The 15,717-nt window shown below is 37.5% G+C and overlaps 2 protein-coding genes across 5 annotated transcripts in view; both read left to right on the top strand.

The window, feature by feature from the left end:
* Nucleotides 1–6,668, top strand: part of DHX40 (DEAH-box helicase 40) — a 59,734-nt gene extending 53,066 nt beyond the window's left edge. The window contains exons 16-18 of one of the 4 annotated variants that reach the window (XM_023732709.1): nt 3,288–3,357; nt 5,765–5,797; nt 6,630–6,668. In XM_023732709.1, the coding sequence (XP_023588477.1) occupies nt 3,288–3,357; nt 5,765–5,797; nt 6,630–6,635 (109 nt within the window). In that variant the 3' untranslated portion in view covers nt 6,636–6,668. Of the gene's footprint in view, nt 1–3,287; nt 3,358–3,631; nt 3,861–5,260; nt 6,534–6,629 lie in introns of those variants that run through there. The other 3 variants (XM_004377859.1, XM_023732707.1, XM_023732708.1) reach the window with 3 other exon arrangements.
* The window catches only part of CLTC (clathrin heavy chain), an 86,368-nt gene continuing 76,429 nt past the window's right edge, over nt 5,779–15,717 (top strand). Inside the window, exon 1 of the mRNA XM_023732703.1 lies at nt 5,779–6,697. Within this exon, the coding sequence (XP_023588471.1) occupies nt 6,680–6,697 (18 nt within the window). The 5' untranslated portion in view covers nt 5,779–6,679. The remainder of the gene's footprint in view (nt 6,698–15,717) is intronic.

The following is a 15,717-nucleotide window of genomic DNA, read 5'->3' as shown; positions in this document are numbered from 1 at the left end:
ATATATCCTAGAGAAATAAGAGCCATCACACGAATAGATATATGCACACCCATGTTCATTGCAGCACTGTTCACAATAGCAAAAAGATGGAAACATCCTAGGTGCCCATCAGTGGAAGAATGGATAAACAAATTATGGTATATCCACACTATGGAATACTATACAACGATAAAGAACAACGATGAAGCCATGAAACATAACATGGAGGATGGAGGAATCTGAAGGTCATTATTCTGAGTGAATTTAGTCAGTCACAGAAGGACAAATATTGTATAAGACCACTATTATAAGAATTCAGGAAAAGGTTTAAACACACAAGAAAACATTCTTTGATGGTTATGAGGGTGGAGAGGGAGGGTGAGAGTTATTCAATAACTAGATAGTAGAGAAGTATTATCTTAGGTGAAGGGAAGGACAGCACACACTACAGGGAAAGTCAGCACAACTAGACTAAACCAAAGCTAAGAAGTTTCCTGAATATGGTCAAACATTTTGAGGGACAGAGTAGCAGGGGTGGAGATCTGGAAACCATGCTTTCAGGGGACATGTAGGTCAATTGGCGTAACAAAGCTTATTAAGAAAATGTTCTACATCCTGCTTTGGCGAGTGGTGTCTGGGGTCTTAAAAGCTTGCAAGCGGCCATTTAAGATGCATCAATTGGTCCCAACCACCTGGAGTTAAGGAGAAAGAAGAACAACAAAGACACAAGGAAAGTATTAGCCCAAGAGACAGAAAGGGCCACATAAACCAGAGACTTAATCACCCTGAGACTAGAAGAACTTGATGGTACCCAGGTACCACCAGTGACTGCCCTGACAGGGAACACGACAGACAGTCCCTGATGGAGCAAGAGAAAGGTGGGGTGCAGAACTCAAATTCTAGTAAGAAGACCAGACTTAATGGTCTGACGGAGACTGGAGGAACCCCGGTTAGCATGGCCCCCGGATTCTCAAGCAGCCCAGAACTAAAACAATTTCCGAGGCCAACTCTTCAGACAAGGATTGGACTGGACTGTGGGATATAAAGGGATACTCGTGAGGAGTGTAAATATAAGAAACTAAATGGGTGGCTTCTGTCCGGAGTGAGATGGGAAGGCAGAGAGGGTTAGGAGCTGGTTGAATGGACATGGGGAATCGTGTGAAAAGGAGGAGTGTTTTGTCACAGTATGGGGAGAGCAATTAGGGTCTGTCATGGTTTGAATTATGTCGCCCAAAAAATGTGTGTATCAGTTTGGCTAGGCCATGATTCCTGGTACTGTGTGATTTTCCTGTATGTTGTAAACCTGCCTCTATGATGTTAATGAGGGAGGATGGGTCTTTTTTTTGTAAGCCAGGACCTGATCTACAAGACTGGATTGTGTCCTGAGGCAATCTCTTGAGATATAAAAGACAGAAGTGAGCAGTGAGACAGGAGGACCTCATACCATCAAGAAAGCAGTGCCAGGAGCAGAGCGTGTCCTTTGGACCGGTGTCCCGGTGCTGAGAAGCTCCTGGTCCAGGGGAACACTGAAGAGAAGGCCGACAGAGAGAAAAAGCCTTCCCCTGGAGCTGATGCCCTGAATGTGGACTTTTAGCCTACTTTGACTATGAGGAAATAAACTTCTCTTCATTAAAACCATCCACTTGTGGTATTTCTGTTGTAGCAGTACTGGATGACTAAGACAGGGTCATATAACAATGTATAAATTTTTGTATGGGAGACTAACTTGAAATGTAAACTTCATCTACAACAGTAAAAAAAAATGTAAAATCACAGGTCTCTAATGTTCTAAACTAATAAACGAGTAAATTGGAAGTTTAACGAAGAACAGAATTATTTATATAATTAAGCATGTCTACACAAAATTCTTAACGAATTACAAAGGGAAACAGTAATTTTACAGTGGAGAAGCCTGTCAGATACTACCTAAATCAAGCAGTCAAAGTGAACATCATCAGTAATGGAACAAGTTGAAACCATGTGGTTCCTGTTATGATGCAATGGGAAGAACACAGCATCACTTCTGTGTTAGTTCTGCCTAAGATACATAACTTGAATCTAATTATCCTGAAATCGACAAACTCTAATTGAGGGACATAGTACAAAATTACTATCCGATAATCCTCAGAAGTATCAAGGTCATGAAAGTCAAGGAAAGACTAAGGAACTCTTACAGAATGAAGGAGGCTATAGAAACATGAAAAGTATAGACAATGCATAATTCTGAACTGGATCCTTTTGTTATAAAAGATATAAGTACATTTGGTGAAACTTTAGTGGGTTCTAAGGATTAGGTGCTAGTAATGTATCTGTTAATTTCCTGGTTTTGTTTGATGGTTGTAATAGAGTGATATAGAAGAATGTCCTTGATTGTAGGAAACGCACACTCAAGTATTTGGGGCATCATGTTGGCAACTTACTGTCAAATGGTTCAGATAAAAAAGTGTTTTGCACTGTGCTTTTCTGTAGATTTGAGATTGTTTCAGAATTTAAAAGATATGATGTCTTAGTTAACCTACTATGTGCCAAACACTGGGCAGGTACTGAAGATAAAATGGTGGAGAAATATGTGAGTCCTAACATCATTCTTGACGATATTTATGTGTAGTCGAGGAGACATACATGTAAATGAATAATTATGATGCTGTTTGATCTGAGGTATACTAGGAATATGTATAAAGTACTATAGGTAAGCAGGTGTGATGAAAATTGAACTATGGCTATTATTTTGACAAGTTTTTAGGTATGATGTTTATGTAGGGAAGTACAGAAGAGGATGAGAACTTAAAGTTAAGGATATGAGTTAGAAAAATGATAAATTTTTCTAGTTTTTAGATTTTAGAATAGTGAAAACACACCTTTAAAAGGAGATGTAGCATAAGATAATATAAGGAACACTATATTTAAGTCAGAAGACTCATGTTTGGGACTTGGTTTCACCATGAATTAGCTCTGTGATCTTGAGAAGGCCAGCTAATTTATTTAAGTATTAGTTTTTAGCTTAATAAAGTACCTGGCTTTCAAATCTCATAGGTTGTTTTGAGGCTTAGTTATGAAAGCATTTTGGAAACTCTAAAGCACAAATAAGATATTATTAATATTACTACTCATTGATGAGAAATGCTTATACTTAAATGACTGTTTAACTTAGGTCATTAGTTTAAGATGAATTGGTTAAAGTGACAGTCAAATAAATTTAAACCTCTCTGTGGTAGAACATAAAATTGCTCATTGTTGGACTTAACACACTAGTTATTTCACGTTTTACGGTTCTCATTTTTATCATCATTTGGTTTTTCTGTTCATAGATCCGTTGGGAGAACATTTTGCACAATGGATGGACGTGGAAGCCCAGTTCACATTCATCCTTCCTCGGCAGTAAGTACCTTATTTTTTAAAAGGGAAGGAATTTATAAAGATTAGAAATAAGTAATACACAGATGTTTCTCTTTTTACTTTTTTCTTTGCAATTAAATACTGGCTAAATGTATCTATATTATATAGAGGTGTAAGCATATTGATTGGCCTATGCCTCCTGTTTGACTGAAGAAGTTAGCAATTCAGAAGATCTGGACTATTATTATTTCGTTGGTTTAATGTGGAATAAGGCAAGTTATTGAATTATCATTCTTAAATGAATGCTTTTGTATAGCTTCATGAACAGGAAACCAAACTTGAATGGATCATTTTTCATGAGGTATTAGTTACCACCAAAGTCTACGCAAGAATTGTGTGTCCAATTCGTTATGAATGGGTGAGAGACTTGTTACCCAAGTTGCACGAATTTAATGCACATGATCTGAGCAGCGTGGCCCGACGTGAAGTGAGAGAAGATGCAAGAAGGAGATGGACAAATAAGGAAAATGTAAAGCAGCTAAAGGGTGAGTGAATCATAGTTCTAGTGATGTAAGTTCAGGGAGCATAAATGTCCAATTTTTCATATACTTATAGAAATACTGTTACAGGGCTTAGGTTCTAGTTCTAGCTCCTCAGAAAGCAAAGGTTTGCCCTAAATCTCAGATTTATAGTCATTTTGACTTCCTGCTTTTCCATATAGTTAATCATACTTCCCTTAACCTCTCTGTCCAATGACATTATTAATAACAATTTCAATAACAATAATATCTTTTGACCTTTTACCATGTGCTAACCAGGAGCCCTGGTGGCATAGTGGTTAAGAGTTCAGGCAGCTACCCAAAAGGTTGGTAGTTCAAATCCACCAGCTGCTGTTTGGAAATTTGTGGGGCAGTTCTGCTATGTCCTATAGGGTTGCGATGAGTTGAAATTGACTCGACGGCACACAACAACAACGATAACCACTTAACTTGCATTTTCTCATTGAACTTTAACAACAACTCTGTGAGGCAAGTACATATCCCCACTTTATAGATGAGGAAATAGAGACTTAGCAGTGTGAATTAATTTGCTGAAAATCCCATAGTAATCAATGGTGAATCTGGAATTTAAATCCAAGAAACCTGACTCTGGAGCCTGTACTCTTAACCAGTAGGTCATACTGCCTCCGAGTTGTGCTTTATCATTTCTGGTTTATTTGTAAAATTTTGTGAATTATTACCTCAGAACCTCCTTTTTTAGAAGGGGCTTTTCCCATGAAGTGTTATTAGTTCTTTAGTTTGGAGCCATAAAAAGTTGTGGTACTGAACTAGGACAAAAACCAAAACCCATTGCTGTCGAGTCAATTCTGAGTCATGGCAACCCTATGGCTAGGACAGAAAGCTTAATTCTCAGCTCACATATACAAGAAGCTTTTTAGTAGAGCATTTTGAGGCTGAATGACAGAGCAGATTATATTATCCTCATTTAACATCACTGAGAAAGTGGTTAAGTGCTACAACTGCTAACGAAAAGGTTGGCAGTTCAAATCCACCAGCTGCTCTTTGGAAACTCTATGGGGTAGTTCTGCTCTGTCATATAGGGTTGCTATGAGTTGGAATTGACTCGACGGCAGTGGGTTTGGTGAAATAGAATGGTGAAAAATTTTGCCCAAGAAATCATAAAGAGTCTTTAGAAATGTTAGCCACTAGGTATTTTGTTGCAGTGTTACAGCACTGTACTAGATACTTGCATTAGGGTCAATTTTTCTGACTCTTAGGCCTCCATACTCTTATTTTTAACCATAGTCTACATCATTTCTTTTGAAAGGGCAAAATTTAATTTCTTTATTTTTTAACATTAAAAATCAGGGCGTCTCTTTCTATTAACACTTCTAGTACTGAATCATAAAACTAAAGTTTTATTCGATTGATTTGTAATGTTTTAGATGGAATATCAAAAGAAGTCCTGAAGAAAATGCAAAGAAGAAATGATGACAAATCCATATCAGATGCACGTGCTCGTTTCCTAGAGAGAAAACAGCAGAGGAACCAGGACCACAGTGACACACTGAAAGAAACAGGCTAAGGAGTGGACCCTCCGATTCAGGAAGTAGGAAAAACAGCCAGGAAGTATGCCAGTTATTTCAGACAGAACTACCAAGAAGAAGTGGTCAGCAGCTGTTATTAGCCTATGAGCTAAAAGAAATTAAAGCTCATCAGTACTGATAAATGGAATTTTCAAAGAAAAGATTGGGTCGCCATAGTCATAGGCAGTGGTATTGAAACCAAATGAAAAGACGTGATATTTTCCTCACTTCAATATTGCTGACCTTAACTGGCATTAAATGCTGTCATTGAGATATTTTCAGAAGACATTGAATTGTATTTAATCAGAGTGTATTTCATTTGAATTGAAGCATTAAAAATTATTTTCCTTAAATCTCTTTAAGGCCTTCTTGTTGCTATCAGAAGTGTTATATCAGGTACGTGATCATTCCCTTCAGAAGGCTGAACATAAGAGGTTTTTACTCAGCAATACTTAGATGTCTAACAGTTTAATTGCTACAGAGCTTTATAGATATTTAGAGAAAAGACTTAATTAGTAAATAAAATTGCCTATGGCAGGATTCTTTCTTGAATTAATATTAATCCGTAAGTTGATTTTTCTGGGATTATACAAATTCCTTTTTATATAAAAGTATATTGTTTAAAACAGTAGCTATAGCCATTAACCAAAGGACAGATGATATGTATATATCTATATATATAAAAGTTCTTTTTTAGCTATACCTACATACTTTGTATCAACATCATGTATGTAGACGTGATAGTGCTTTCAAATAGCCCCTCCACCAGGCCTGTTCTCTTGGCCTCCAGTTACTTGGGGAGGACCATTTGAACATCTATTATGCTGATCTTGAGATGGGATTTTCAAAGTAGCCAATACTTCATCACCACTGTTTCAAGTTGGAAACTTGAGGCTAGTTAGTAGCACACTCAGGCCACACTCAGCACTTGCCCACTCTTTCGTTTACTGCCTTGTATTCTAGTTATTTGTGTATTTGTCTCTTCCCCACTAGATTATACGCTCCTTGTGGGCAGGGACTATGTGTTCATCTTTGTATCTTTCATGGCACCTAGCATAGTGCTCTGCACATAGTAGTCACTCAATGTTTGTTAAATAAAACTATTAGTGTCATCAAAATTCAAAAGGCAGTATTATGTGTTTTTAGATATTTTTGTAAAAAGTAAGGATCTATTTTATAAGTAACTTTTCCAGTTATTTCCTTTGGAATTGAAACTGTTTTTGTTCAGTATTAGAAACTTGAAGCCTTTATTGAAAAATCACATGAAGACCCAAACCCATGTTTTTATTCTGGAAGGTGAGTGGTGATGGTTTCCCTGAACCTTTCCAGCACTGTTAATTTGTTCTTTTTTCTCTTCAGTGCTGTAGACACTTTCAGCACATGAGTCATTTATTCTTACCGGTTTCTCTCTCAGGTATATGTATCAGTGCATTTCCTTAGACTTGTTGTGTGGCAGGGGTATGGATTCTTGGAATGAAAGCTCTTTTAATTCAATAAACATTCGTTAAGCACACCTTTTATAACATTTTTCTCCAGTTCAGGATCCAGTCAAGGATCATGTGTTCAGTCTCTTTTAATCTGGAAAAGGTTCTCAGTTCTTCTTTGTCTTTCACAGCATTGACATTTTTATTAATACAGGCGAGTTATTTTATTCATTGTCCTCAGTTTGGGTTTCTCTAATGTTTCCTCACGGTTGTACATTTTGGACTTGGAATACCGCGTAACAGATGGGATGTCCTTCCTAGGGTGTCTCACTTGGAGGTACATAGTATCTATTTGCCCCTTATTGGTGATGTTAATTTAATTACTTCGTTAGGGTGTTTTTCAAGTTTCTCCAACTTAGTTACTCTTGTAATTATTAAGTAATTTGTGGAGGGATACTTTGACATTATGTAAAAAATTTGTTCTCATAAATTATGACCCTTTAGATTTAGCATTGATTGATAATTATTGCCTGAATCAGTTCTATTCTTATGGTTACAAAGTGGTGATTTTTCCCCCCAGTTCCTTTCTATATTATTTGTTGGCATTATATATTGTTAGAAACAGCTTTCCTTGAAGGATGAATTTCTGATAAACGGATGTTAGAAATAGCATGAATCAATACAAAGAGGTAGAAAGCCCAGGGGGCATTAAGAGGGTGGCAAATAGTCTAGTTTATTTGGTGCATACAGTGTGTGTGTGTATAGGCCAGGGCACCTCATGTGCAGCCACCACCTATCTGTCAGTGGAGGCATGTATATTACAATGATGCTGAACAAGTTTTAGGAAGAAATCTGGTGGCTAGGAAGAAAGGCCTAGCTATCTACAACCAAAAATCAGCCAGTGAAAACCCTGTGGATCCATCCAATTTGAAACTGAGCGTGGGATGGTGCAGGGTCAGACAGTGTTTTGTTCCATTGGGTATGGGGTCATTGCCATAAGTTGGGATCCCATTAAACAGCAACTAACAACAGCAGCAGTAGGCTGAATATGTTGGTTAAGGTCAGATTATGGAAAGCTTTGAAAGCCAAACTATGGAATTTGGACTTATTTTGTAGGGTATATGGATATACTGGAGAGTAATGACATTATAGCTTTGAGATAATTTTGACAGTAGTATCCATTAGAAGAATTAATTTCTGTTGGAGAGGGCTGTGAGCAAAGTAGTATCCAGGGAATGCTGGATCTAGTTAAGGCAAGGTGGGAGTAGCTTTTTTGGAAAGGTGGTAGTTATGGAGGAGTTTGTTCTTAAAGAAATGGGGATTCACCTTCAAATTACTAAACAAAACAAAAAGAAACGAAGACAAATGTTATATTAGAAAAGTGGCAAAGGACATAGTAATTTCATGAAAGAGGAAACATGAATGGCCAGTAAGACACTGCATCTTTCTAATAATTACGGAAACACAGATGAAAATAACAGTGAGATTACATTTATTCCCATCAGATTGGCAAACATTAATATGTCTGAAAAGTGTTGGCATGGGAGAATAAATTGCTTTTATTTAGAGAACATTTTGGCAATATCTAGTAAAGCTGATGATTTGATGTGTACGACCTATGACCCAACAAGCCCACTTCTAGATTTATACTCCAGGAGCTCTAAGATTATGTAACATATCCTGGTCCTCATAAAATTTGACCTCTCTGGATTTAGCATCAATTAATGATTGATGCTAAATACATAAAAATGTTAGGTATAACATTTATAACACTGTTAAATACAGCATTGTTTCTAATAGTAAAAAATTGAAAACAATATAAATAGCTATCAATAGGGAAATGGTTGAATAAATTGTGATATGTTCTTGGAGACAGATTCTATACAGCAGTGGAAATGATTTCTAAGGTTCCTCGTGCATGTTTCTAAACTGCTTTGCAGAACAAATGACCCAGTTCACATTCCTACCAACGAAGCAGGAAAGTGCTTATCTTACCGAATCCTTACTGTTCATCATGAATATACTTCTAGTTATAGACAAAAAAGTTGTCTTCTTAATATGCTAATTTACATATTTTGATATTCAACACTTTTAAAACACCAGATAGTAAATATTTTGGGCTTTTGTACTCTGCAGTCTCTTTTGAAACTGTTGTTGTGTGTAGTTGAGTTGATTCCAACGTGTAGTGACCCTATAGGTCAGAATAGAACTGCCCAATAGGGTTTCCCAGGCTGAAATCTTTATAGGAGCAGATTGCCAGGTCTTTTCTCCTGTGGAGCTGCTGGCTGGGTTCAAACTGCCTACCTTCTGGTTAGCACCTGAGCACTTAACCATTGTGCCACCAGGGCTCCTTTGTTGAAAATACTCGGCCCGACATATAGCCAAGTGTTACCTTAGATTCAACCCAGATAGGCACATTTGGCATCACATGATTTTAAGCGTTGTGGCAAACCACCCAAAGAACACTTTACTAGTCTCTTAACATATTTTTACAAAGAAAAACATTTTAAATTTCTACATCACTAGAAAATACTACAATTCTCTTCAGAGTAATGGACATTTTAGGTGATTTCCAAAGGATCTTCTTTAATCCTCCCCTTGAAGAGGAAACATGCTAAGTTTTGATCGTTATTTAATATCAGGTGTTAAATAAATCACTGAAAAATGTGTGATAGTCTTAAGACCTTGAATAGACTGTTACTTTTCCATAGGTCTACCAAAACCAAACTCATTTTGTGTTTAATTAAAAGAATGAGGAAAACATTGGAGCCTGGAATAGGAATCACTCAGAGTTCCATCAGAAAGGAGACTGGTTTGTTAATTATCCATAAAGCTATGCACCTTTTGTATCCATCCAAGTCCAGAATTAACCCATAGTTGCTACTAAAAAATACTTCTCATCTTTTCTTTTTACCAACAGCAAAACAAGAAAATTATACAATAAGTAAAGGTTTCAGGGTTAAGCAACTGATTTAGAGCTGCAGTAGTTTTCAGGTGCTTAATCGTGATGATAAAACAAGTTAATAGAGCAGGACCAAATTAATAATTAAGCTATAGTAACAAAATAAATTTTTGAGCCCAAATTCGAAGGAAATTAATCCTTGTGTAATGTTGGAATTTCGTGAACACTAACAAAAATTGATTTTCGCAAATAATAGGCTAGCACTATACTTGGAAGATAGATACAGAAGATTTGGCTTCTTCCTTAAAATCCATGATCTTATTGAGGAAACCAGGCTTTTTTTTTTTTTTTTTTTTATATAAGGAAGTATTGACTTTTGTGATTCAGATCCAACACTTTGAGAACTTAGTGTCTAGTATTTTATTTACATGGAATATGTGACACCTATATGATGCAGTCAACTATTTATATAATAGATATACCAGAAAACACAAACTCGTTGCTGTCGCGTCGATTCCAACTCATAGTCACCCTATAGGATTTCCAAGGCCGTAATCTTTATGGAAGCAGACTGCCACATCTTTCTTCTGAGGAGCAGCTGATGCAATCGAACCACCAACTTTTTTTGGTTAGCAGCCCAGCAGTTTAACTACTACGTGACCAGGGCTTCTTACAGTAGATACAATATGGTGTAATATCTGAACTGGTTTGTTTTTTGGTATTCCTGTTCTCTCAGTCCCCTTACCAGCATTAGAGATCCATTGCTGCTGCACTCATTTGTACTTGCGAGTTTAACTCCTAATTTCATATTTGACTTAACCAAATTTGATTAATAATCTTACATAATAGGTACTTAAAAAAAAAAAAAAACTAAGTGCCTATTATGTATTAGTTGTTAGGCATACAAGATATTTCAAGACTTCCCAGAGAGTTTAAGGGTCACGTGTTGAAATTTTACCTTCCTCGACAGCTCAGAGCAAATGCCACCATTTCCATGAAACCGTCTCTGAAGTCCCCAATTAGAAGTAACTGCTTCTTTGTCCTTCCATGATACTGTATGTCTTAGAGTATTACGCTTTCTTTTTTATATTGTAGTTTTGTGCACATCAGTTCTGACTAAATTGGTTTAATTTTTGGTTTCTCTCCTTTTGTGACTTCTTCTCCAGCACCCAGTTTGTTATTCTGTATGTTGTACATATTTATAAATGATTGTTGTACTAACTCCAGGTCTGATGATTAACAACATAAGTTTGCCTAGACTTTGAATTGAATGGATGGTACAATTAATAAATGCTATAAAAGCTGGAGAAGTAGAGTAAATGGATTTTAAGCTGACCTTTCAAGAAGAGTAGGATTTGAGCCAAAACAAAAAGGGAGACAGAGAATTTGGGTGATTGGGGAGAGGAACTGGAGTTAAACAATGGATAGATTATCTGTGTCTCATTGAGAAGAGCTCTGAATGTCAACCTAAGTAGCTAAGACTTAGTATTTTAGACACCGTGGAGCAAATAAAAGTTTTTAAGCAGAGGGATGAATTTAAAAATTAAATTTGACAGCAGGAATGTGATTGGGAGATTATTGTAATAGTCCAGGAGTGGGATGGACCCCTGGTGGCGAAGTGGTTAAGAGCTCGGCTGCTAACCAAAAAGTTGGCAGTTTGAATCCACCAGCCACTGCATTCCTTGGAAACCCTATGGGGCCGTTCTACTCTGTCCTGTAGGGTCACTATGAGTCAGAATTGATGGCAACAAGTTTGGTTTGTTTTTTTTTAGGTGTTGGATGATGTAGGCATGCACACCAGAGTAATGACTATTTATGGAAAGTAAGACATAATTATGAGAAATTTATTAAAGAATCATTAAGGAGTAGTAACAAATAGTTTCACAAAGCAGCCCAAGCTCTAGGCTTAGGCTCCTGCTCGCATAAGAAAATGTGGTGGTGGCCGGTTATTTGCATTAGGATGAGAAAGGACTGCTTTAATTATGCGTAAGTTTTAGAAGAGTTAATTTTGTGGCTTATGTCTTTGAAAGTCTGCTTGGGCCCTGACCCTGAGGGATAAGAAACACTTGACAAATATGTGTACAACTTAAATCCACGTTGCCTTTTATTTTCAACAGATAGAGGCTGCAATGAAAACTGTGCTGCAAATTCCCTAATGGAAAAACAAAACGAAGAAAAACCAGACCCGTTGCTGTCAAGTCAATTCTAACTCATAGCAACCCTATAGGACTAGGTAGAACTGCCCCATAGGGTTTCGGAGGAGTGGCTGGTGGATTCGAACTGCCAAACTTTTGGTTAGCAGCCGAGCTCTTAACCACTGCACCACCAGGGCTTCCCTAATGGAGAAGCAGGTATCTAAATAGGGCTTCATGCCATTTGCCACTCTTTTTGTTGTATTTTTCCTTTTCTTTCCCCCAGCTTCAAAACTCAACAATGGCTCAGATTCTCTTAAAGATTGTTTTTTTGTCAAGCAACCACAAGGACCTACTTTAAAATATAAAAGAAGATAATAATTATTGTAAAACATGACAGGGTGTCATTAATTAGCCTTTCTATTTAAAATGTATTGAAAGGACTATTTAAAAAATGATAGGTTATACAGTGTTTTAATTTCATAATGTTAATTTGATGCCTCAGTGCTATTTTAAACTAGATGTTTTTAGCTTTAGATAATACTTTCTTTTTGTGTTATTACACTGCAGTGCAGCAGTATGGAAAAGAATTTTTAAAAATAATATCCTATTGCATAGCCAAGAATAAGTGAAATCTTCATTTGAACTGTTTACACTGTAGCAGGTGCTTAAGAGGCCATTTTAAAAATTATTTCTTCAATTGATGGGATGTATTTGTCATTGATACCTAAATTTGGCATTGGGGTCATTTCTTTTCAGTCTCTGATATCTCATCACTATACTAGCCATCCTAATCAGTCAGTAAGACAAAAAAAGGAAACAAAAATTAATAAACCAAACTTATTCCCCAGTTTTATGATTATCTAGGGGCAGACTATTGTAATGACTTTAGTAAGGCTGAAACAGAAAAAAAAACCCATTGCTGTTGAGTCAATTCCAACTCGTAGCGACACTGTAGGACAGAGTAGAACTGCCCCATAGGGTTTCCAAGGAGTGGCTGGTTGGTTCGAACTGCCGATCTTTTGGTTAGCAGCCATAGCAAACCACTGTACCACCAGGGCTCCTCAGTAAGGCTGCTAGATACAAAATACTAATATCAAGGAAAAAAATAGCTTTACACTAGAAATAATTAGGAAACAAATTTTAAAAAGGCATTTTCAGTACCAAAAATTACATATATAACTTAGAATACATCTAATAATAAGATGTAAGACTTTTAAAAGAAAATTATTAAAACTTTATTCAAAGGCATGAAAGAAAACAATGTCCTCTTGGTGCTTTTTGTGAAAGTTTACAGAGCAAATTAGTTTCTCATTCAACAGTTTATACACAAATCGTTTTGTGACATTGGTTGCAGTCCCTGTGATGGGTCAACACTCTCCCCTTCACCCCAGGTTCCCATTTCCATTCATCCTGTTTTCCTGTCCCTTCCTACCTTCTTGTCTTTGCTTTTGGGCAAGTGTTGCCCATTTGGTGTCATTTATGTGACTGAGCTAAGAATCATGTTCCTCATGTGTGTTGTTTGTTTTATAGACCTGTATAATCTTTCACTGAAGGGTGAACTTCGAGAATGACTTCAGTTCTGAGTTAAAAGAGGGTATCTGGGGGCCGTAGTCTCGGGGTTCCTCCAATCTGTCAGACAAGTAAATCTGTTCTTTTTTGTGAATTTGCATTTTGTTCTACATTTTTCTCCCGCTCTGTCAGGGACCCTCTATTGTGATCCCTGTCCCAGCAGTCAGTGGTAGTAGCCGGGCACCATCTAGTTGTTCTGGGCTCAGACTGATGAAGGCTGTGGTACTTGTGGTCCATTAGCCCTTTGGACTAACACGTCTCATGTGTCTTTGGTTTTCTTCATTCTCCTTTGCTTCTGACGGGATGGGACCAGTAGATGTATCTTAGGTGGATGCTCGCAAGCTTTTAAGACTCCAGACACTACTCACAAAGTCCAATATAAAACACTTTCTTTATGAACTGTGTTATGTCAATTGACCTAGATGTTCCCTGAGACCATGGTCCCCAGCTCTCAGCCCAGTAACACGGTCCCTCAGAGTGATTGGATGTGTCTATGAAATTTCTCTGACTTTGCCTTGGTCATGTTGTGCTAACTTCCCCTATAATCGTACTGTCTGTCTTTCCCTTCACCAAAGTTACCATTTATCTACTATCTAGTTAGTGATTTCCCCTCCCTTTCCTCATACCCATGAAAGATTGTTTCTTTCTGTGTGTAAACCTGTTCGTGAGTTTTTATAATAGTGGTCTCATACAGTATTTGTCCTTTTGTGATTGACTTATTTCACTCAGCATAATGCCCTCCAGATTCATCCATGTTGTGAGATGTTTCACAGATTCATCATCATTCTTTATCATGGCATAGTACTCCATTGTGTATTTTGTTCTTGTTCTTGTTAGGTGCTGTTGAGTCAATTCTAATTCGTAGTGACCCCATGTACCAAAAAAGGAAATACTGCCCTGTCGTGTGCAATCCTCAGAGTCATTGTTATGCTTAAGCCCCTTGTGTCCATCTCATCGAGGGTCTTTCTCTTTTTCATCGACCCTCTACTTCACCAAGCATGATGTCCTTCTCCAGGGACTGGTCCCTCCTGATAACATGTCCAAAGTATGTGAGATGACGTCTCGCCATCTTCGCTTCCAAGGAGCACTCTAGTTGTATTTCATCCAAGATAGACTTGTTTGTTCTTCTGACAATCCATGGTATATTCAGTATTCTTCACTAACACCATAATTCAAAGGCATCAATTCTTCGGTCTTCCTTATTTATTGTGCAGCTTTCGCATGTGTATGAGGCAATTGAAAATATCATGGCTTGGGTCAGGCACACCTTAGTCCTCAAAGTGACATCTTTACTTTTTAACACTTGAAAGAGGTCTTTTGCAGCAGATTTGCCCCAATGCAGTAACGTCGTTTGATTTCCTGACTACTGCTTCCATGGGCGTTGATTACGGATCCAAGTAAAGTGATATCGTTGACAACGTAAATCTTTTCTCCATTTATCATGATGTTGCTTATTGGTCCAGTTGTGAGGATTTTTGTTTTCTTTATTTTGAGGTGTAGTCTGTACTGAAGGCTGCAGTCTTTGATCTTCATCAGTAAGTGCTTCCAGTCCTCTTCACTTTCAGCAAGCAAGGTTGTGTCATCTGCATATCGCAGGTTGTTAAATGAGTCTTCCACCAATCCTGATGCCACATTCTTCTTCATATAGTCCAGCTTTTTGGATGATTTGCTCAGCATAGAGATTGAATAAGTATGGTGAAAGGATACAATCCTGATGCACACCTTTCCTAATTTTAAACCACGCAATATCCCCTTGTTCTGTTTGAACAACTGTCTCTTGGTCTAAGTACAGATTCCTCATGAGCACAATTAAGTGTTCTGCAATACCCATTCTTCGTAATGTTATCCATAATTTGTTATGATCCACACAGTCGGTTGCCTTTGCATAGTCAAACACAGGTAAACATCCTTCTGGTATTCTCTCCCTTCAGCCAAGATCCGTCTGACATCAGCAATGATAATCCCTCGTTCCACATCCTCTTCTGAATCCAGCTTGAATTTCTGGCAGTTCCTTGTCAGTGTACTGCTACAACTGCTTTTGAATGATCTTCAGCAAAATTTTACTTGCATGTGATATTAATGATATTGTTCAATAATTTCTGCATTCTATTGGATCACCTTTCTTTGGAATGGGCACAAATATGGATCTCTCCCCTGTTGGTTGGCCAGGTAGCTGTCTTCCAAATTTCTTGGTATAGACAGCACCTCCAGCACTGAATCCATTTGTTGAAACATCTAAACCGGTTTTCCCCCAATTCCTGGAGCCTTTTTTTTTTTTTTTTTTTT

This window comes from Trichechus manatus, unplaced genomic scaffold (genome assembly GCF_000243295.1).
Source record: "Trichechus manatus latirostris isolate Lorelei unplaced genomic scaffold, TriManLat1.0 scaffold00054, whole genome shotgun sequence".
NCBI classification, from domain to species: Eukaryota; Metazoa; Chordata; class Mammalia; order Sirenia; family Trichechidae; genus Trichechus; species Trichechus manatus.
Note: the sequence above shows the minus strand (reverse complement) of the source record. Positions and strands in the feature narration are given on the sequence as shown.